The sequence below is a fragment of the Haliotis cracherodii genome, unplaced genomic scaffold, assembly GCF_022045235.1.
Source record: "Haliotis cracherodii isolate W230 unplaced genomic scaffold, xgHalCrac1.p SCAF_1, whole genome shotgun sequence".
Classification (NCBI taxonomy): Eukaryota; Metazoa; Mollusca; class Gastropoda; order Lepetellida; family Haliotidae; genus Haliotis; species Haliotis cracherodii.
The window spans coordinates 82430251-82449558 of NW_027266264.1; the positions used below are offsets into that span (position 1 = coordinate 82430251).

At 38.4% G+C, this 19308-nt stretch overlaps 1 protein-coding gene across 1 annotated transcript in view; it reads left to right on the plus strand.

Annotated features, from left to right (window-relative positions):
- LOC139458043 (mucin-2-like) overlaps positions 1 to 14361 on the plus strand; it is a 61935-nt gene extending 47574 nt beyond the window's left edge. The window contains exons 5-6 of the mRNA XM_071239360.1: positions 1037 to 8545; positions 14232 to 14361. Of these exons, the coding sequence (XP_071095461.1) occupies positions 1037 to 8545; positions 14232 to 14361 (7639 nt within the window). The remainder of the gene's footprint in view (positions 1 to 1036; positions 8546 to 14231) is intronic.
- Positions 14362 to 19308: the final 4947 nt, after the last annotated feature.

Below are 19308 nucleotides of genomic sequence, written 5' to 3' on the forward strand. Positions count from 1 at the left end.
TACTTCAGGTTTGTTCAATATATTTTCAAATATCGGTACCAGGATTAAAATGTATAACAAAATATAGTGAATTGATCGTTAACAAATGATAGTTTCGAATGAGAATATTATTATGTCTCAATAAGTGACTTTTGCCTACCATAGCAAGCATAAACTATGATTAAATTTTATTTTAATGCCTCTCAGATCTTCCCTACAGTTCCTTTCCTAATATGGTACACACTTTTTATGCTATAGATCACACATAATATATGTAACTACGTTAAGAGCCACTTTGTAAAGGATGTATATAATTATGTACGCTGATGGAACGTATTAAAGGAAATACAAAGAACCGATTTCATCTGTCTGACATGACATACACAAAGCGCCCCCAGTCCCATATTTTGCTTAGTTACATGTATCATATTTTTGGTAATCAGCAATAGACTTTCGTTCCTTGAATTCTCCCGAAAAAGTATTTGGACTATTACCATTACCCTAGCATGTTTCTATTCTTCATTCACACTAAACGTATATCAATATAGATGACACAGGAAAGGCGTATAACATTGGGTAATTATGATTTCTGCGCAGAAATTCATTAACTGATGGCTATCGTGGCTTCCATGAGAGAAGAGTATAGAAACACTATACTCCTTTTTTCAGTTTTATATAGGCTGATAGTAAAAGTAGGATGGAAGATAACAAGAAACAAATACATTCAAAACAGAATTTCACAATTACATAGCTTGCATATAAGTACATAAAATTGCCACTGTATCCAAATATGATAGTTATAAAATCACACAAATTATTATTTAATCAGTCTGAAAAATCAGTAGAATTCATTACATTATAACGATGTATTGTCACACAAGGCTACAATATGTCTTGTCAGAATTAGAAATAGATTTTGTAACTGATTTTTATTTCTTTGAGATAATAAAATGTAGATCACATATATTGTTTGTGACAATGTCATCAACAGCAAACATTACATTACTAAATGTTTATGTAAATACATGATCTAAACAGGATTTCGCCTCTATTTCAGGCTTGAATTCGAATGGTCCGTCCATTGCTTCACCTCTAACGACTGCCTCCAACCTCCCCCAGAATGGAAAAGTTGGCCTTGGGACAGAAAGGAACAGGAAACTAAATCTGGCCTCTACATTCCAAAGAGCACATCCGAGAAGACGCCGCATCCAACTACTACACTTGAGCTAACGAATGATGCCCATACTCTTCAGTGGAAGAATGGTGAATGGAAGAAATCACACAACACCGACGAAGGTACCGGAGCTGACAATCACGACTTCGATGCTCCCGCTATTGGATCAAGAGACGAGAAGTACAGAAATGTAAGACGGAAGGTGTATGGCACATCTGAAAAGACAACTTCCATGTACGAGGGCATCAGTGCAAAGGCTGTAACAAACATTGCTATTGCTCCTGTCGCCGCAGACGCCCATAGATCATGGCCAGCATCGCAAAATGTAAAGGGGCAGTCACAGCATAAAGGAAATGCACTAAAGACATCTATAAAGGCAGGAACAAAAGTGAACAGGCAGGGATTTCGGAATCCTTACACGAGGCCATCCAATAGCAGAGGTTTCATCAAAAAAGTTACCCCTGCCGTGGGTAAACACGGAAAAGACGCTATAAAGGTATCCAGTGTACGTAAAAGTAACACAAAAAATCAGCATACCACTGACGTTAATACCATCCGTCCCCATAACGTCAAAGGGAAGAAGAAGTCAGGCTTGGCAATCAAGCATGGTATTTCACCATTCAGCAAGCCAAATGAAAATGATTCTAGTGCCAGGAAACAGAACGTACGTTACATGACATCAACTACTGATGCGTCGATGGCACCAAATTATTACTCAACTGGCCGTTCTAGACAACCTATATCCTTGGGAAAGACGCCCGTTCCAAAGACACGTACATTTAAGGATGCCGTAACAAACCAGGCTGTTATATCATCTGATAAACCAGTTGATAGATCTACAATTGCACCATCATCAACAAGACGCAATCCTTATCACGCTTTCAAAACAGCCAGTAGGAAGTGGATACATCATTCATCAACAGAGACAAGCACCGATAGACTACCTCATACCTCCTCCAAGCCCCAAGGTGCTACGACCACGACTCCATCATATACAAGGAAAAACATTAAAGGCCACACAACAGGAACAATGTTGAAGAAACCAGTAACTACTGCATCTACAAAGGCATCTGACCAAGTGAAGAAAGCTAATACAGTCAAACAGAGTCCATGGAGAAAACCAACCAAAGCAACGAAGCAACCTCAAGATACATCAGCTGTAACTGAAAAGAAGCAATTCTTCCCAAAAGATAAGTGGCAAACCCAGTCTACAAAGAAGTCTTTGGCAAAGAAACATGAAATACTCACGCCTAGTACCCAGTCCTATTTCTGGCATGCGTCAACAACTGATAAGCACCGTAAAGAACACACAAGAAAAACTAAGACTGTTACATCATACAAAGACCAACACACTACTAGAACCTATGTTTGGCGTGGTTCGTCTCGTAAACCAAGACGCAAGGCTGCTCCAACTGTTCCCACTCAAAATGTAACACCATCTTTCAAAGATCAAACAACAAGGAAACGGTTCGGCGAGAGAAAGAGAAAATATTTCAGTGGTGTCCTAAAGAACAGATATGAACTTATGTATGAAGCTGAACATGAAAACAAGGCAGACAAAGCTAAACCAATGGTTCGTTTACCATTCAAAACGACAGAGAGGGGTGGCTCAAAATCAATCTATGTTCAACCAACCACAAAACCTAAACCAATAAAGACGGAAAGGAAGGCAATCCCCGCAGTTGTTGTTGGACATATATCAAAACAAAAGGTATCAACACAAAGGCCACAGTCTGAAAATCATTCCAAGGCAACAGCAATGTCTACTAAGATTAAACAGTCCATTCGCAAGAATGCGCCCAGAAGACCATTCAAGCCGTGGTCCAGTTCTGTAACAGAACAAACAGAACCTGTTTCTACTACAGCGAAGGCAATAACATCAAATATAGCAAGAAAAACACTCAAGGATAATATTCGTAAAACGAAAACATCTTCATTGCCTAATGTTCAAGCAGTCACTACACGAGCATTTCAATCATGGGCTGCCTCAAAGTCAACAAAACAAAGTATCCAGACACATCCACCTACAACCAAACGTATGAAATCTACCTCATCTGTGCGCCCCTCTGAAAAGGTCCCCTCTGTAAGCAGTCCCTTCAAGCCGACAACACAGACAGTTAAGGTTCAAATGACAACAAAGCCCAGTTTGACGAAACCAACTGTAGAAACGGTGTCTCATATGAAGAAGAAAAGTCCATACACACCACCAAAATCTGCCACAGGAAGCAATGGGAAGAACATGCACAGAACAGTCAGACCAACTGTGAAACCTCTCACAGCCACTGTCAATAGTCCCTTTGCACCTGTAAAACCATCAAAGGAGACAGACGTGCAAGAAGATATGCTGAAGGATCTCAAAAGCATGGTTCAAAATAATATGAAGAAAATGATAACTGATGATACCAATTTGAAAATCCGCCAACACACCAAGAAACCCAAATATACAACCCTAACAAGAAGCAATATTAAAATTGAAGAATCTCCATTCAAAACAACCAAAGTCGTTATTGGGAATGGTGAGACTTCTACACAAATGTATCCCTCAACAACAATGAAACAAAAATGGTGGGAATGGCAGACAACAATGGCTGTGGCACTAACAACCTCTAGATCAGCACCATGGACTCACTTTACACGATGGTGGCAGAGACCACAGACTGTTCCAACCCTGCCACCTCTGAAAGTCTTACCAGCTGGTGTGAATGAAGGACAGGTATTAGATGTTGTTGATGAGTACAAAAGAATGGAGATTAAGACACAGAAGACGAAACAGTCAAAGATCAGCCACTCCCTGATGAAGAAGGTACCCACTAGCTCAACCAAATCACAGAAGACTCCTAAATCAAAGGCAAAAGTCAATTCATTTGTGAAGCTGAGATCTACAACAATGTCTCACCCGACCCATGGCACTACCCGAACAACAAACAAGCCCCAAACAACACACAGGAGAAGGGTGAATCCAACTACAAAGAAACTTGTCAGTATAACAGAAACTCCTAAGAAAGCTGCCCCTGGAGTGACGGCATCAACACCGAAATATGTTCCCACAACCAGAAGGAACAGACATAAAGGCACTCGAATAGTGTCTACCAAAGTTACTAAAGTTTCTAAATCAGGAAAAACAACATCTGAGAAAATTGACAAAACTACTAAGATGAGTGGATTGAACCCCTTCACTAAGAAGACAAGCAAACAATTTACAACCAGTTTTCATACCACTGTAACACCTCAGCCAGACAGCACAAAGATCACAAGGTGGGGGATACGGAAGCCAGGGATGAGAAACAAAGCTCAATCCGCAGCTCCCTCAAAACGGATCACAGACAAGCACAACCAAATGACTGGACATCCAACTACTGGCTCTCCAAGATGGGGAAAACTGAAACCTGCAGCCAAGAAACCATCTCCTATTGAAAGCCCCTTCAAGAAAGAAACGCTATCGACCTTAAAAGTTCAGAATACACAGTATCCCCGAACAACAAGATGGGGGAAATGGAAACCAACCACAATCACTCCTAAAGGTACAGATAACAGACAAAGAAAGATATCTAGGACTAAAAGTAACATTAAGGAACCGTTGAATATCAAAACCTTCAACAATAGGCATACTACTACACTACCACATTTTGACACATCAAGAAATACAAGAAAATGGCGTTATATGACTGGAGAGAAAAATGTCCACAAAGGAAAGACAACTAACATATGGGAAGGATTGATGAGCACAAGAATAGTTACTAGCAGAAGAACAATCCCAATGGGACCAGCACCAACCCAGAAAACACCTTTCCAACTGAAGAATTTGAATAAATTGAAGAACTGGGAAAGAGATAACCAACCAAAGAAGACAGTTTCGCAACCAAAGAAAAATGATTCTGGACAAAAAATTAGACACAACCCGAGAGGTCAACATACTACAAGAAGAAATTATGCACCAACGCGCATGCCAGTTTTGCGCAGCACGTCAAGAAAAGTCACACGCTGGTGGCAGAGAAGAACATCATCAGCTTCTCAGACTGTGAGGACGACAGCAGCCAAGCCAAAATTCAGAAAAGTTACTCTTCCTCCTTCAGTGAATAGATCGACAAGGTGGTGGAAACGAATAAATCGAAAAGAAACGCCAAGAACAACACCTGCAACCTTTGTTGGTACATATACTAGGACATCAAGTGGAAGGAACACTGTATATACCCTCAGACCAACACGATGGTGGCGGAGAGTGAAGACCACAACTCCAACAGTTTCGTCTACAAATGGTGATATACCTGAATTACGTTTAACGCCCATACCAACAAATGCACCAACTAAGACCTGGCAGAGGAGGAAAGGAAATGACAAAACTACTGTTGAAACAAACTCGGGTAGAAAATCAGTATTTACCAAACCTGACTCAAAGAAGTTTGCAAGATACACTGGGCGTCCAACACGATTTTGGCAGAGACGAACCACCACTGCAAACACTGAATCTCCTACAACCAAACTGAGGAAGATGAAAACTGAAAGTGTTACTAAACCAGCAAATGCTATGTATTCAAAACATAGCACAAGGTCCTGGAGAAGAAGAACCACCACCCAATCAATGCCGACTTCCAGATCAAAAACAGTGATCACTTCATCTATCTTCACACCAAAGACAAGACCGTCGTGGGGAAGACATACCAGAAAACCAGTTGTGTTCCAAAAGACATCTCCATCCTCAACCAAGACACTGAATACCAAATCACCCTTGCAGGAATCTGAAGAAAAGAACAAGAACTCAAAATCAGATGTGAGGTCAACAATCTCAGCAATGAAGGGTATGGATGCAACATCTAAATATGATAGAACCACAAGAAGAACAACACCGACAAAATCATGGCAACGGAAGATGCAAACAACACAAACAGTGACGAAAACGAAACCACTGACAAAATCAGGGCAAGGAAGAACACTACGAAAATATCCATCCACAACAATGAAATCTGTGACACAATCCTGGCAACGGAGAACACAAAGAAAGCTTATAAAGACAACCACAAAACCGCAGACGAAATCATGGCAAAGGAGGACAAAGACGAATCATATGAGCACAACAACAAAACCACAGACGAAATCATGGCAACGGAGGACAAAGACGAATCATATGAGCCCAACAACAAAACCACAGACGAAATCATGGCAACGGAGGACAAAGACGAATCATATGACCACAACCACAAAACCGCAGACGAAATCATGGCAACGGAGGACAAAGACGAGTCATATGAGCACAACAACAAAACCACAGACGAAATCATGGCAAAGGAGGACAAAGACGAATCATATGAGCACAACAACAAAACCACAGACGAAATCATGGCAACGGAGGACAAAGACGAATCATATGAGCACAACAACAAAACCACAGACGAAATCATGGCAACGGAGGACAAAGACGAATCATATGAGCCCAACAACAAAACAACAGACGAAATCATGGCAACGGAGGAACTGGGCAACAACAGCAATAATACCACAGACAAAATCATGGCAACGGAAGAAACTCACAACCCCTGAAAGAGCACGAACACGGTCAGTGACTGTGAAGAAACCGAAACACCACACCACAACTCACCAATCTGCCACGAAATGGTGGGCAAGGAGAAGAACCACAAATTTTCCTGAGACAACTTCAAAAACAGATTCTCGAAATAGTGGCAAATCATCTGATGCATTTACCAAAACGAAACACATGTGGACAACCGTGCCACTGCCAGATGCAAAGAAGGGTAGAGGTGTTGTTACCACATCAAAAATTAACAAAACAACTGATAAAATGAAGGGATGGAACATATTTGAATTTCTTCCTGAAGTTCTCAGTAAGATGTACAGTGGTCAGTCAGTAGAAGAAATGAAAAAAGAGAAGAACAGTTTTTCTATTACTTCAGCTGCTGCAGGTGCAACCCCAAATCCAAACCAACTTCCGAAGTCTACACCAGCTGTCGTCACAACTCGACCTTTGATTGTAGGCAATCACGTCACCAAGAAAACTGCATTGAAACCCTGGGAGAGGAGCAAGATGTTGAAAACGTTGATGCCAACAACCATGACTCGACTACATGGTGGCCGATCTACCACCCAAGTGCATCAGCGGACGTCGTATAGAACAAGTACATTACCTACCAACAGAGGCAGGAATTCTAGTACCAGACAGCACATAACCTCTACAGTTAGACCTAAAGATGTTTCAAAGGTTAAGCAGACAGGTATCAACCATACAACTGTCAAAGGTGATAGATCTACAAGCAGAAAAGGTATCCAGACTGAGACTCGATTAAACAATAAGAAACTGACATCAACGACGAGAGGAAGTAATGTTCACTTCAAAACAACACAGAAAACTCCACATGTATCAAGTACCAGAAGTAAGGGAGGTATTAAAATAGGAACCACTACCAAAAGAGCCATGAAGCCTTTGTCAACTACACCACAACCAACAAGAAAAACAACAACAACAAGATCTTCAACCACTCAGGGAAAGGCAACATCAAATATTAAGCCACCATCAAAGAAGAAAACAACATTAAGCAGTATACTGAAGACGACAACAAAGCCAGTGAAGATAGATTTGACCCTACCGAACTGGATATCTTTCCCAACTAAAACAGAAACGACAACCAAGGGCATGAAAAGCAAAAAGAACAACAAGAACAACAAGAACAACAAGAGCAACAAGAGCAACAAGAGCAACAAGAGCAACAAGACTAAGAAGACGAAAAATATTCAGAAAAAGAAGACACAACCTAAAACAAAAGTAGCGCCGACCAAGAAGGTAGCTACAACAAAGAAGACACCTCAGAAGACACCGAAGGGTAAGCCTGTCATTGCAAAACCCAAAGACGTAAAGAAGAAGTTTGACTTGAAGGCACTTATGAAAAAGAAATTCGACGCAAAGAAGAAAACAGATGTAAAGAAAAAATCAAATGCAAAGACGGAAACAGATCCAAAGAAAAAAGATGGTAAAAAGATTGGCATAAGTGTTGATACAAAGAAACCTGTAGCAAAGAAAATTGACACCAAGAAGACGATAATTTCAAGGAAAATAGTGCCAAAGCCTACAGTGACACTATTAAATAAGACTTCTGACAAAGGTCCTAGAGTTATTGTTCCAAATGATGGATTGTTTGTGCCAGGACCAACAAAAATAGTAAAAATAGTGACATCTCAAAAAGATGAAAATGGGACAATAACAGAAGAAGAGGTATTTGTAGCAATACCATCAAATTCTGAAGCTCAGCAGATAGGGCTTCAAGTGAAAAGACTCAATATACAGACTGTGTTCAACCGGTACTGGCCGGCCATCTTAGGTCTGACGATAGGCACAGTGTTTCTTGTGGCAGCCGTTCTCACATCAGTGGCATGCAGAGCTCAAAGGTGGGTAGTATCAACTGGTTTCACATTGTACTAATAAGTTTGTCCATATTTATGCACAACGTACCAACATATAAAACTGATTGCGGATCAGTAATATAGACATAATTTGATTATCTAAGCCATACTCAGCAGAGATACGAAAATACGACCTACGATTAACACCAAATTAGAGTGCTATACTTCAATTGTTTGATAGGCATTACTTAGAAGTTGATGGCTGACAAAGTAGACAAAATGTATGGACAACAACTTCTTTAATACTGTTAAGGCGACGTTTCGGTATAGATCCTGATACCGTCTTGCTTGAAAACGGTATAAGGATCTATACCGAAACGTCGCCTTCACTGTATTAAAGAAGTTGTTATCCATAAATTGTGTCTACTTTGTTGTGCTATGCTTCCTTAATCAGGCTGTGCGACACGGGTGGCCCAGTCGTCTAAGGCGCCGCGATTCGATGTGCAGAAACCTATGATTGTGGGCTCGAATCCCGGTTCGCCCCAATTATGTTTCTAGGTTTGTCAGCACCATACCCGTGCTCTTGGGTTTCACCGAAGTGGTAAACGTCTAAGACCTGCATCACTTCGGGCTTTCCTCCCACATTAAGCTGATGTATAACTGGAATACTGTTAAAAGCGGCGTAAAACCCAACTCACTCACACACTCACTAATGAGGCTGAAAATTGGAATGATACTGTTGACATGAAACATCCTAGTAGCCTATGCTAGTATGTCATACGATGTAGTTCTTAAGATTAAAGGTATCCTGGTTGATATTTTAAACAGTAAAAATAGTGTAGTAATGATACACAGATAGTAATGATGATCTAGTACCAACACAATCTGCAGTCGTGAGGTTTGAAGTATCATTTTGTATATTGTTTAATTGATGGATAATACGTGATAATGTTCCTGATAAAGACCTGACGTCTTATTGATATTGGAAGTTTGAATGGTGAAATTGTTTTAAAAAGCGCAATTAACGAAAATGCTTTCGATAGGGTATGGATTCTCACACATATTTGTCAGTAACATTCTAACGTTAATATTTATTTAGTCATGTTTCATTTCAACATTTTATCACACACCCCTTGCAGCTGCTTTGTTGTGTGACACGATTCCATTGGCTTTAGGTTTTGATACATATGTTCCGTTCATACATGCCATTACTGTGTGCTTCTACATATTATTAACATGAAGCAGGCGTCCATCTGCGGAACTGCTTCATACATTGTGCTTCTGTTTCAGTTTACTCGACTACAAATGGCGATTTTTGATTGAAATGTTGGTGAAGGGTAATTCATGGTGACGTTTTATTACGCAATGTCATATCTTTATGCCATAATGTAATACAATGGCGCCCTAATTTACCTTGTACCAGGATCCTATAATCGTGGTTTCGGATCACATAGTCTCTCTGATCATGAAACATGGTGTGCAACAGCAAACAGTCGGTTCATGAGAAAAACAACTAATACCTGAATGACTTTAATCCCTGAATCATTTGACAAGCCATGATCTGAAACACTGTCCAGGGCGTTAAAGCCAACTCACTAACTCCCATTATTGCACTCCATATCCGCCCTGATTACGATCCTCGGTTTGTCAGTAACTCGTTAGTTTCGCAGCATGGGAAAATACAACACTCGTACCACTTCTGCATTTCCTCTCTGAATAATCTGACACGCCATGATATAACTGAAACAATGTTCAAACTAAGCTAAATCACCTACCCCATTATTGTATTCCATATCCTTTCTGATTATGATCCTACGTTGTCAGTAATATCGTGGGTTTCACCAAAGTGAGAGAAAGCAAGACCTGCCTCACTTTGGGATTTCCACCCTGAATAATCTGACATGCCGTTGTGTACTTGAAATACTGTTCAAAGTGGCTTTAAACCCATTTCCCGCTCACACGACAGGTAGATCGAATCACATCGAGTCTACAGTAGACATTACATTTATTATGGCTTGTACCAATGGCCACGACCACAACCACACCAACGTCTTCAACTACCGCTGAAAGTACGAAACGTCCCCTTTACTGACCTAGCTATCGCGAGATTAACTTTTACTATTACAATATGTGAACTCCTACCAAAAAAACGTAATGATTCGTCCCCCGTAGCCACACGCTTAAAAAAAACAGACACGGAAAGCAGATACTAGTAATCCATTTGGTTTGACCTAACGTGCAAAACTGCACATATACTTATAATAATATACATACAAGTATTCTTTTCCCAATGCTTTATGTATGGTTGAGTGCAGTATAGAGCATTTGCTTCCCGGATGACGAAAAACTCGGAGGGGATTTTTGTAGCAGGTTTATTTTTAGGCGTGGAAAAGCGTCTGTCCTGTTTTTCCCCCGATGTATCCTGAACAGCATGCTGGGTCAGGCGGTCTGTAATACTCGATCAAGAGGATTCTGTTTACAACCAATATTTCTTCTATACAAGAAACATTTTCGAGTAGCCACAAATAGCAATGGAGTTTAGTATGCCCAAGCGTCAGTGACGATATATCTCTATATATCATATTTTGAGAAAATGTGAAAAATTTAAATCATTCTGTCAATGACGTTTTCACACAAAACAACTTACTCATTTCAAATTTCTAAGATGGATCTTTGTGTTTTGAAATGGCGTTGTTATGGTTATGTATTTACTTGCATTATACACATATGGTCAGCCACATACACATATATTATTCAGTCTTCCTTTTTCTTCCTCACAGCACATTAATGTGCAAGGTTCGCAGAAAATAATTGTGTTACTGAGAAGAGGTTCAAGCCTGAAAGTAACACATCATTGATGATATAGCTCCCGTTGACGTGATATAACTGAAATATTTTTCACAGCAGCGATCTTATTGAAAGTATTTACCTTAGAATGTGTTGCTTTGTCAGGTATTACAGGTCTGTATTTTCTACACGCTCGGATACATCAAAATATAATGTATAACCGTGTTAGAGAATATTACTAAAATGAGAGGATAATTTGTTACTGAAAATTCCATGAGATGTCATGATTATATATCTATGCAAGTATCCGCATCATAGAAGATACGTTTCATTAAAAAGAAAATACAATTGTGTCATTATTGAATCATATCCAAAATATACGATGAACATCAGGAAGGGTGTGAACCGATTTTCCTTCTGATAGACTATACACGTAATTTCAAACCCGTGTCTTTGTAATATAAGTAGAAGACTCGCTAGGGATGCGATTAACGTTGTATACGTTTTTGTTGACGTCATCAATCTCTACTATCAAGCACCCCTTAACCACCGGAAATGTATTATACTCCATTATGTCTAACGCATACCATTTCAGTTGTAAAATTTTTCGTTGAGATATTTTAAGCTATCTCTTCAGTCTGGAGTCATTTGTCTCCAATATTCCTAAATATTCTTGACTTTGAATCTTAATAATGTGTCCCAGCCCTTGAAATTACCAAATGTTGTAACCAAACCCAGCCCTGCCCATTAATATTGAACGCTTGGTATCTTGTTTGTTTTTCATTTTGTTTTCATTGACATTTTATTGAAAAACAATATCAAAACTGTTTTCATTCCTCTGTGGTGCGATTGTTATGACGTATATAGGACGGTAGAAAAGGTATTGTTTTTTACTGAAAGGTAATTTATATTTGTGATGATACCATAGTATGCTTTAATTTACGTCAGCTAAAGCTAAATACATTGATTAATCGTTGCATTCTCCACATTTTGAGTTAGTGAGGCATTTAACGTTGTAAGACGTTGAGGAAAGTAATATTTTTACTTGGTAACTTCTGATCTGTGCACAAACCAGATCACAACGGCTTAAATATATATTATACCAGTGTAAGCAATAGATTTAGCCGAGTTCGTGTAATCAGGCCTGTGTGTCCTATGGCGTTAGTTCCTCGTATAACAAATGTTTAACACCATGTAAGGAGGAAAAAACCAGTTAATATAAATATAACTAAGTGCCTAAGTGTTGCTATTTATACCAAAGCCACGACAGCGCGGCGGTACAAGCATTGCCCCTTTCATACTCTTGACATTAAGGAACAGTGTGTCATTCATCTGGTAGAATATGTAATTGATCAAATAACCTCTGCCCTGCCTTGAACATTGCATCTTGGATGACTCAATTATTAAAAGAACAAAAGTGCGTGTGGAATTTTAGGAACGTGAGAAGTATAATGTGACCAATGAAACAGTTTAAACTGTTGTACACGGGGAAGGTTTACATGAGTTACACACTCTCTCCTTGTGCAGTAGTCTTTAACAGGATGAAATATTGTAGGCGGGAATGCTTCTCATAATTTAGATATGTTTAGCTGCATTTTAAAAAGAATGTTTACGCTCTCTCTAATCTGGTTAAGCCAATATAAACATGAGTATTGCACATTCAATGTCAATAACAGAGCATGACGAACCTGACATCGTTCAGATCAAAATGTTCGTTCTTCTTGTGCATGAGTTTCTATTAATAATTTTATATTTCGTAACATTTTCCATACTTTTTTTCAAACTGTTAATAACCGTAATGATTCTAAGTTATTGTGTACTTCATTATTACATATTTCTTTACACCAGAAAATCGTATCACTGTGTGTAAATGTTTATTCGAAATATATTGAACATTTTGTGCCCCTAAGAAGGTAAACTCGTGTTTTAAATGAAATTGAAGCCACCTCATTCACTTATAGTGTAAATGCATACGTATGATAGATAGTTTATACTATACATTAATAATTGAGGAATACTTGCAATGGTTAATGTTTGGCTGATTTGAATGAATGAATGTCAGGTAATGTAAGGCACATGCTCATTCTTAGGCTCGCTTGGTAGCTATATCGTATATGCTTGCTTGGAAATAGAAGTATGGTTATCATCGTATTGCTTCAATAATGATAACAATAAATGGTGTTTGACACCAGCAACTTTTCATCTTGGCCCATCAGCAATGTGTTTAGTCAGGCACAAATAAACATTCAAAAGGCAATTCTAGTTAAGTTTGGCGAATATTTTCAAAAATGTGTTAAATAATATGAAAAGAGATCAAACACTAAAGACTGCTATAACAGCATAAAACGAAACCAATCATTTCATACGCTCTCTTAATCACATGTAATGAAATATATGCGCGATTGTATGTGGCTTCTCGCACAAAGGGCACTATTGTGTGGATTAGAGAGATAGTTTTATTGAAATTGTCACTTTTATCGACTTAGTTCCAATATTGTATTTCAAAAGTGAGTTACGTGTTGCTAGTTTTAAATTCCGCAATGACGTTATATAACCATTTTAAGGATGAGTTTTCTTTTCCTGCAAATACTTGTTGTCATACCTTTGCATTGTGACTCTTTTCATGTGAAAGAGACAGGGCTGAGAATACATGCATTATTTAAATGTCCGTCTTTGTCTTAGAGTTAATACATCAGAACACAGAAAATAATCTTTGTTATTATGACCCTGTCACACTCTATCATACATATGATAAAAAGATTAATATTTGAAAGTATCATATAACATTACCTCAGTATAGCTTTTCAAAGAAAACAACCCAAGGCATAACCCAACCACCTCAAAAAGCTTAGTCTCAAGTAAAACGCAAATAACAAATAAATCATATCACGACAACGAAGACCAGAAGTAGGATGTCAGCTAATGTTTTCCCCTACTGTTTCAGATTATATATCCAGCGATCTCGGTACAACGACCAGCCCCAACATCTGACAGAGCCCCCGGACACCAGCGAATACTCGTCCTCCGCCGCGTCGCTCGTGTCGGACGCGACGCGGTCGTCAATACGCTTGTAGCACTGACACCACGTCATGTCAGCAAGTGTGTGTACATGTGTGTGTATGTGTGTGACAGGTGTATGTTACGCGTAAATGTACATATAAGAATGACAGAGTAAATGGAATTGTGAAATAAACTGTGAATACTGTAGCACTGTAGCCAAAGGCATCTCTACCCTTGCTCAACCTATCTGATATTGATGCTGTACATGCTGTACGATTATTGTGTAAATTATGACCATGGAAATAAGAATGAAATGCGAGCTTACATGTACATTAAGCGTGTGACTGGTTCAAGATAACATTGTACATCTTTTAAGGTATTATGTAATGAAATGAATAAATCTGCTTAGTCAGCGCTGTTGATCATAATTATTCTGAATTGGACGAATCCGGTGTATATTTCAACAGAAGAGATTACTGAGAGAGTTTTCAACCAGTAATGTATGTAAATGTATGTAGATATGTACATGCCAACCACAATAAGATGATATGCAGTTGCCGTATTCATCAATGACTAAATGTAAATACCATGTCCATCAAAGTGTAAATAAGGATGAAAATGTATTTTTGAAAATAAAGCTTTTCTTGTCATTACTCACTGTTTTGTGCTAGTTAAGTGACGAATGCATGTATTGGTACTATGCTACGATTTCTACTATATCAAAAGGGGCAATCGGGTAGTCTAGTGGTTAAAGCGTTCGCTCGTTACGCCGAAGACCCGGGTTCGATTCCCGATATGTGTACAATCTGTGAAGCCCATTTCTGGTGTCCCCCGCCGTGATATTGCTAAAGGCGGCGTAAAACGATACTCACTCACTCACTACTATATCAAAAAGCATGTGTCTATCAAAGCGTATCTTACCCTACCAGGGGTACCCGGCACAAACACATGCAAATACTAGTCAATTGTTCGATTACAAAAACACGGGGACAAATGGTACAAGATAAAACACGGAACTGCAGCGGACATGATTTTTTGTCACTGATGTGTCTAATTTGGAAATGTTCTCCACGTGTCTAGCATAAACTTTTTGAAAGTTTTACTGAGGTCTTGAATCTTGTAACCTTGATCACACAACTTTTGAGAAAGAGTCACATGACACTCTTAGAAAGTTCATGCTCCATTGTACCTCAAAAGGTGTGAAGGGGAATCCCATTGAGGCGAACTCCCTTAATTTGATGCATCGATTATGTCGATGGAAATTTAGAAGTCCAAGGGTTCCGTCGATATATGGTCATATATCGAATATACCCTTATCTTGAATTATTGAGCACTCAATATTTCAGGTGTTCCAAGAACTTAAGGTTAACGAGGTTGAGCTGTGGCTGCATACACAGTCCATCTTCTATACACAGATTCGTGAAGGCGTTTACATATACTGATGGCGCCTTTGATTTGTTACTTTCAATTTGATCCTGCTGATGACCCTGCTCTGAGGCTGTGTAATTGGGGCGTATTATTTCTGCGAGTCACTGTACACACGGGACGCTCTCCATGTCTACAAGGAAATTGATAGAACTTGTCCAAATATGTAGACTTGAAAAACGAAGCAATACAAACGAAGGACAACCTGAGACAGGATTTGTACAGCATTATCTGTGTTATACCAATATCACTGTCACAGTCTATCTGACTAGCAACAGCGACAAGCAGTATCCTGTGATTATTAATAATTCTAAACGTTAAATTCATTGTCGCTTTGATGCTATATGCGTTTCATTAAATTCAGCATTCTTCTTTTCCCAATGTAATTATTGTTTTGAAAGTTCTAAGCTTTTTATTTAAGTCAACAGCCTTTCTTCTTCCCTGCTGTAGTAGAATGATGTCATCTCGGGAGACATTGGATATGGCGAGATCTGTGACAAGGAATCCTGTGTACTAGTATTCATTATTTTGGCATGCAAATCAAATATCTTGTTGAGAAAGCAATGGTAGAAATCTTACGGATTATTCATATAAATAAGTACAAGTAATAGTATGTTTACCTATGTATATATATAACTAAACACTTTAATACACACACACACACACACACACACACACACACACACACACACACACACACACACACACACACACACACACACACATATATATATATATATATATATATATATATATATATATATGTATGGACTAACGTGATATCTGTGTTTGATTGAAGTATGTTTTCGAGACCTTTCATTTATCAAAATGGCGATATGTAGTGTTGTCTTTGAAGCGTACGTAAGCTACTAATAGAAATTGTTTTCTTAAAATACTTAATAAAAACTTACGATTGTACCTGTATAGTTTCTGCTATGTAAGAACGTCTCTCACCTGCGTGTTACGCCAATCTGGTACATGTACATCCTATTACAGAAACATTTCATGAAAATGTGAAGACTTACATTGTGAATACAAACATAAGATATATAATGAAGCATAATCAACTCTCCTTGATCTCTGTTCTTGATGTTACATCTTAGAGCACAATTATGATATTGACGGGACTGAACGTATTCGTGTATCTCAGGGAAGTTCTCAGCTTGTTTCTCAGCATTATCATACTGATGCTATCCAATGTCTTTGTTCATAGAATATTCAAAAGACTATGTCCAGTACCTTCTCAAATGTCGTCGTAATATCTAAATGTCGAAACGAGTTTCCTTAAGTTTCAAATCAATTATTGCAATCGTCATACGCAAAACACATAAAATTCGTTCATTTAGTTAAGGACTTCATCAATAATCTAACATGTTCTTGGAATGTAGAGTGTTTATTTATTGAAAATGCATGTGTTGCACTATAGATTTTATAAGTCTATGTAGATAACGTACGTGTTTTACATTAGCGATCTAGAACTTCGAATTCATTCTGTAAAGGAGCAACGCCACAATCATAAATCAATATTTAGATAAACACCTCCACTGTTCACTGTCTGAACTATGAAATGAAATTCCTTCACCTGTAAAAATCGTCGTTTGTATTTGTTGGTGGGTTCAAGCTGGTGTTCTGAGGTCAAATCGATGACCAACGCGAGGCACTGGTCAGCAATGTTTGTCGTGCGTCAGTGTGGCTGCTATCGACTAGTTACACATGAGCAGTGGTCATTGCCAACAACGTTAGGGCATTCTTCCACCCCATACCCACAGCAAGTAAACAATATCACTGCACAGAACGAGTGAGGGAATATTGTTTCAAAGTGATAAAAATGATGGCCCTTAACACTCTGAAGCTAAATAAAGTTCAAACGAGGACATTCTTTATTTCATTATGTGTGTGAGCTACCGCCACCTTTGAGATACAGAGCACACGGCATTCAACATTCATATTGACCCCTTGTTCGACATTCAACATCTTCAGATTTAATTCTCAAAAGCTAACGTGCTTCATATTTAATTATTGATGTGAGCTCTTTTTCGCAATTTTGACTTTTATCCGTTAGGAAAAGTTGCATTTGAACATTTGAATCACTTCATCGATAACACAGTTCAATGACGACTTTACCCATCTTCAAAGATTGTTTTTCACACTTTGACAACATGTATGCTGTTTGTAGGACCATGTTCACGATTAACAAACCAGTGTGAGACATTAAGTTATGGATCAGGAACCAAATACTGCTTCGAAAGAAAACTAAAACATTTGCATGTCTGTATTTTATTCCCTGTTATTCATAGAACATGGTATATGCTTGTGCTCGGTAACCGAGGAGTTGCTGAATCTAGGAGTCTAACCATGAAGGATGTATAGTACAAGGTTAACAGTTTGCATGCATCAAAAACAATACTATTCCATGCTTACATGATGCATTTAAACCAAATACACAACCATACAGCATATTTCTTCAGGCATCAAAGTGACGAGGTAGTATCTTTTGATGAACAGCCATCTAACTTAGAGGATGGTGCTCTTTCCTGGTGATCAGTGGAACTCAAGAGGGGAAAGGGAATCTTGAAGAGAATACATCCTCTATACCGTAATTGCAACTGGAGATATTATTAGTGATAGCCAAATATCTCATTTTTCTGTTTTTCAATGTTAAAAGATCCGCTCAAAATCTTAAATGAATGTTTGTAAATTTTCTGTCAGATAAGACTGAAAGATATTTCTCTTGTTCTGATAGACTGTATAATAGATATTAACGTGAATTAACGAGTGCTAGTTTTGAAAGAAACCCGCATTGATACAAGTTTCTTTAAATAGGTGTGGAAAAGGAAATAATTATCAACCGTTTGAGATATCCAAACAAATCCAACACCATGAGGAAAAAGTAATGAACGGATATTAGAGGCCCATGTGTGGCATCCACAGTTACCTGAATACACTAACATGTTATATGCCTTTTTAGGTAATCTGTCTTCGTGCATATAAGCTACTTTAAATCAGTATTTTATTGTTCTAATCTTAAGAAGAGAGTTTATATAAATCGGAATACCGACAAATCATGATACGTAGTTCGACATGTACATATAGTACACAATATGGTGGATTTATTTAGAAACAAGCGTACTATTTTCAGAACAGAATGTGTCGTTGATTCGAACAAAATACATTTAACGCGCTGCTTAAATTATGTTCTTGTGATTTTAAACCTGAGACTTCAATCATACTCAATTTCATGATCGAAAAAACTAAGACATAAATACATTTTATCACTTAGAATTTTGTTGGGATATAGACTAATCATAAAGTGATTGTAGCTCTGATATTACCATCCCCTGTTTTGTTCGTTACATAATGGTGGGACTAACTTATTCTTATGAAATTGAAACTAATCTAAATAACTCCATTTGCCATTACGGGTGTTGAGTAAGTTAGTTTTGTTTAACATCTATTCGAACAGTATTTCAGTTATATAAGGGCGTATCGGCTTGATGTTGGAGGAAAGCCTAAAGTGATGCAGGTACATATTTAGACGTTAACAACTTTGGAAAATGCACGAGCATGGAAATGATGCTGATACAAATGACGGGAAT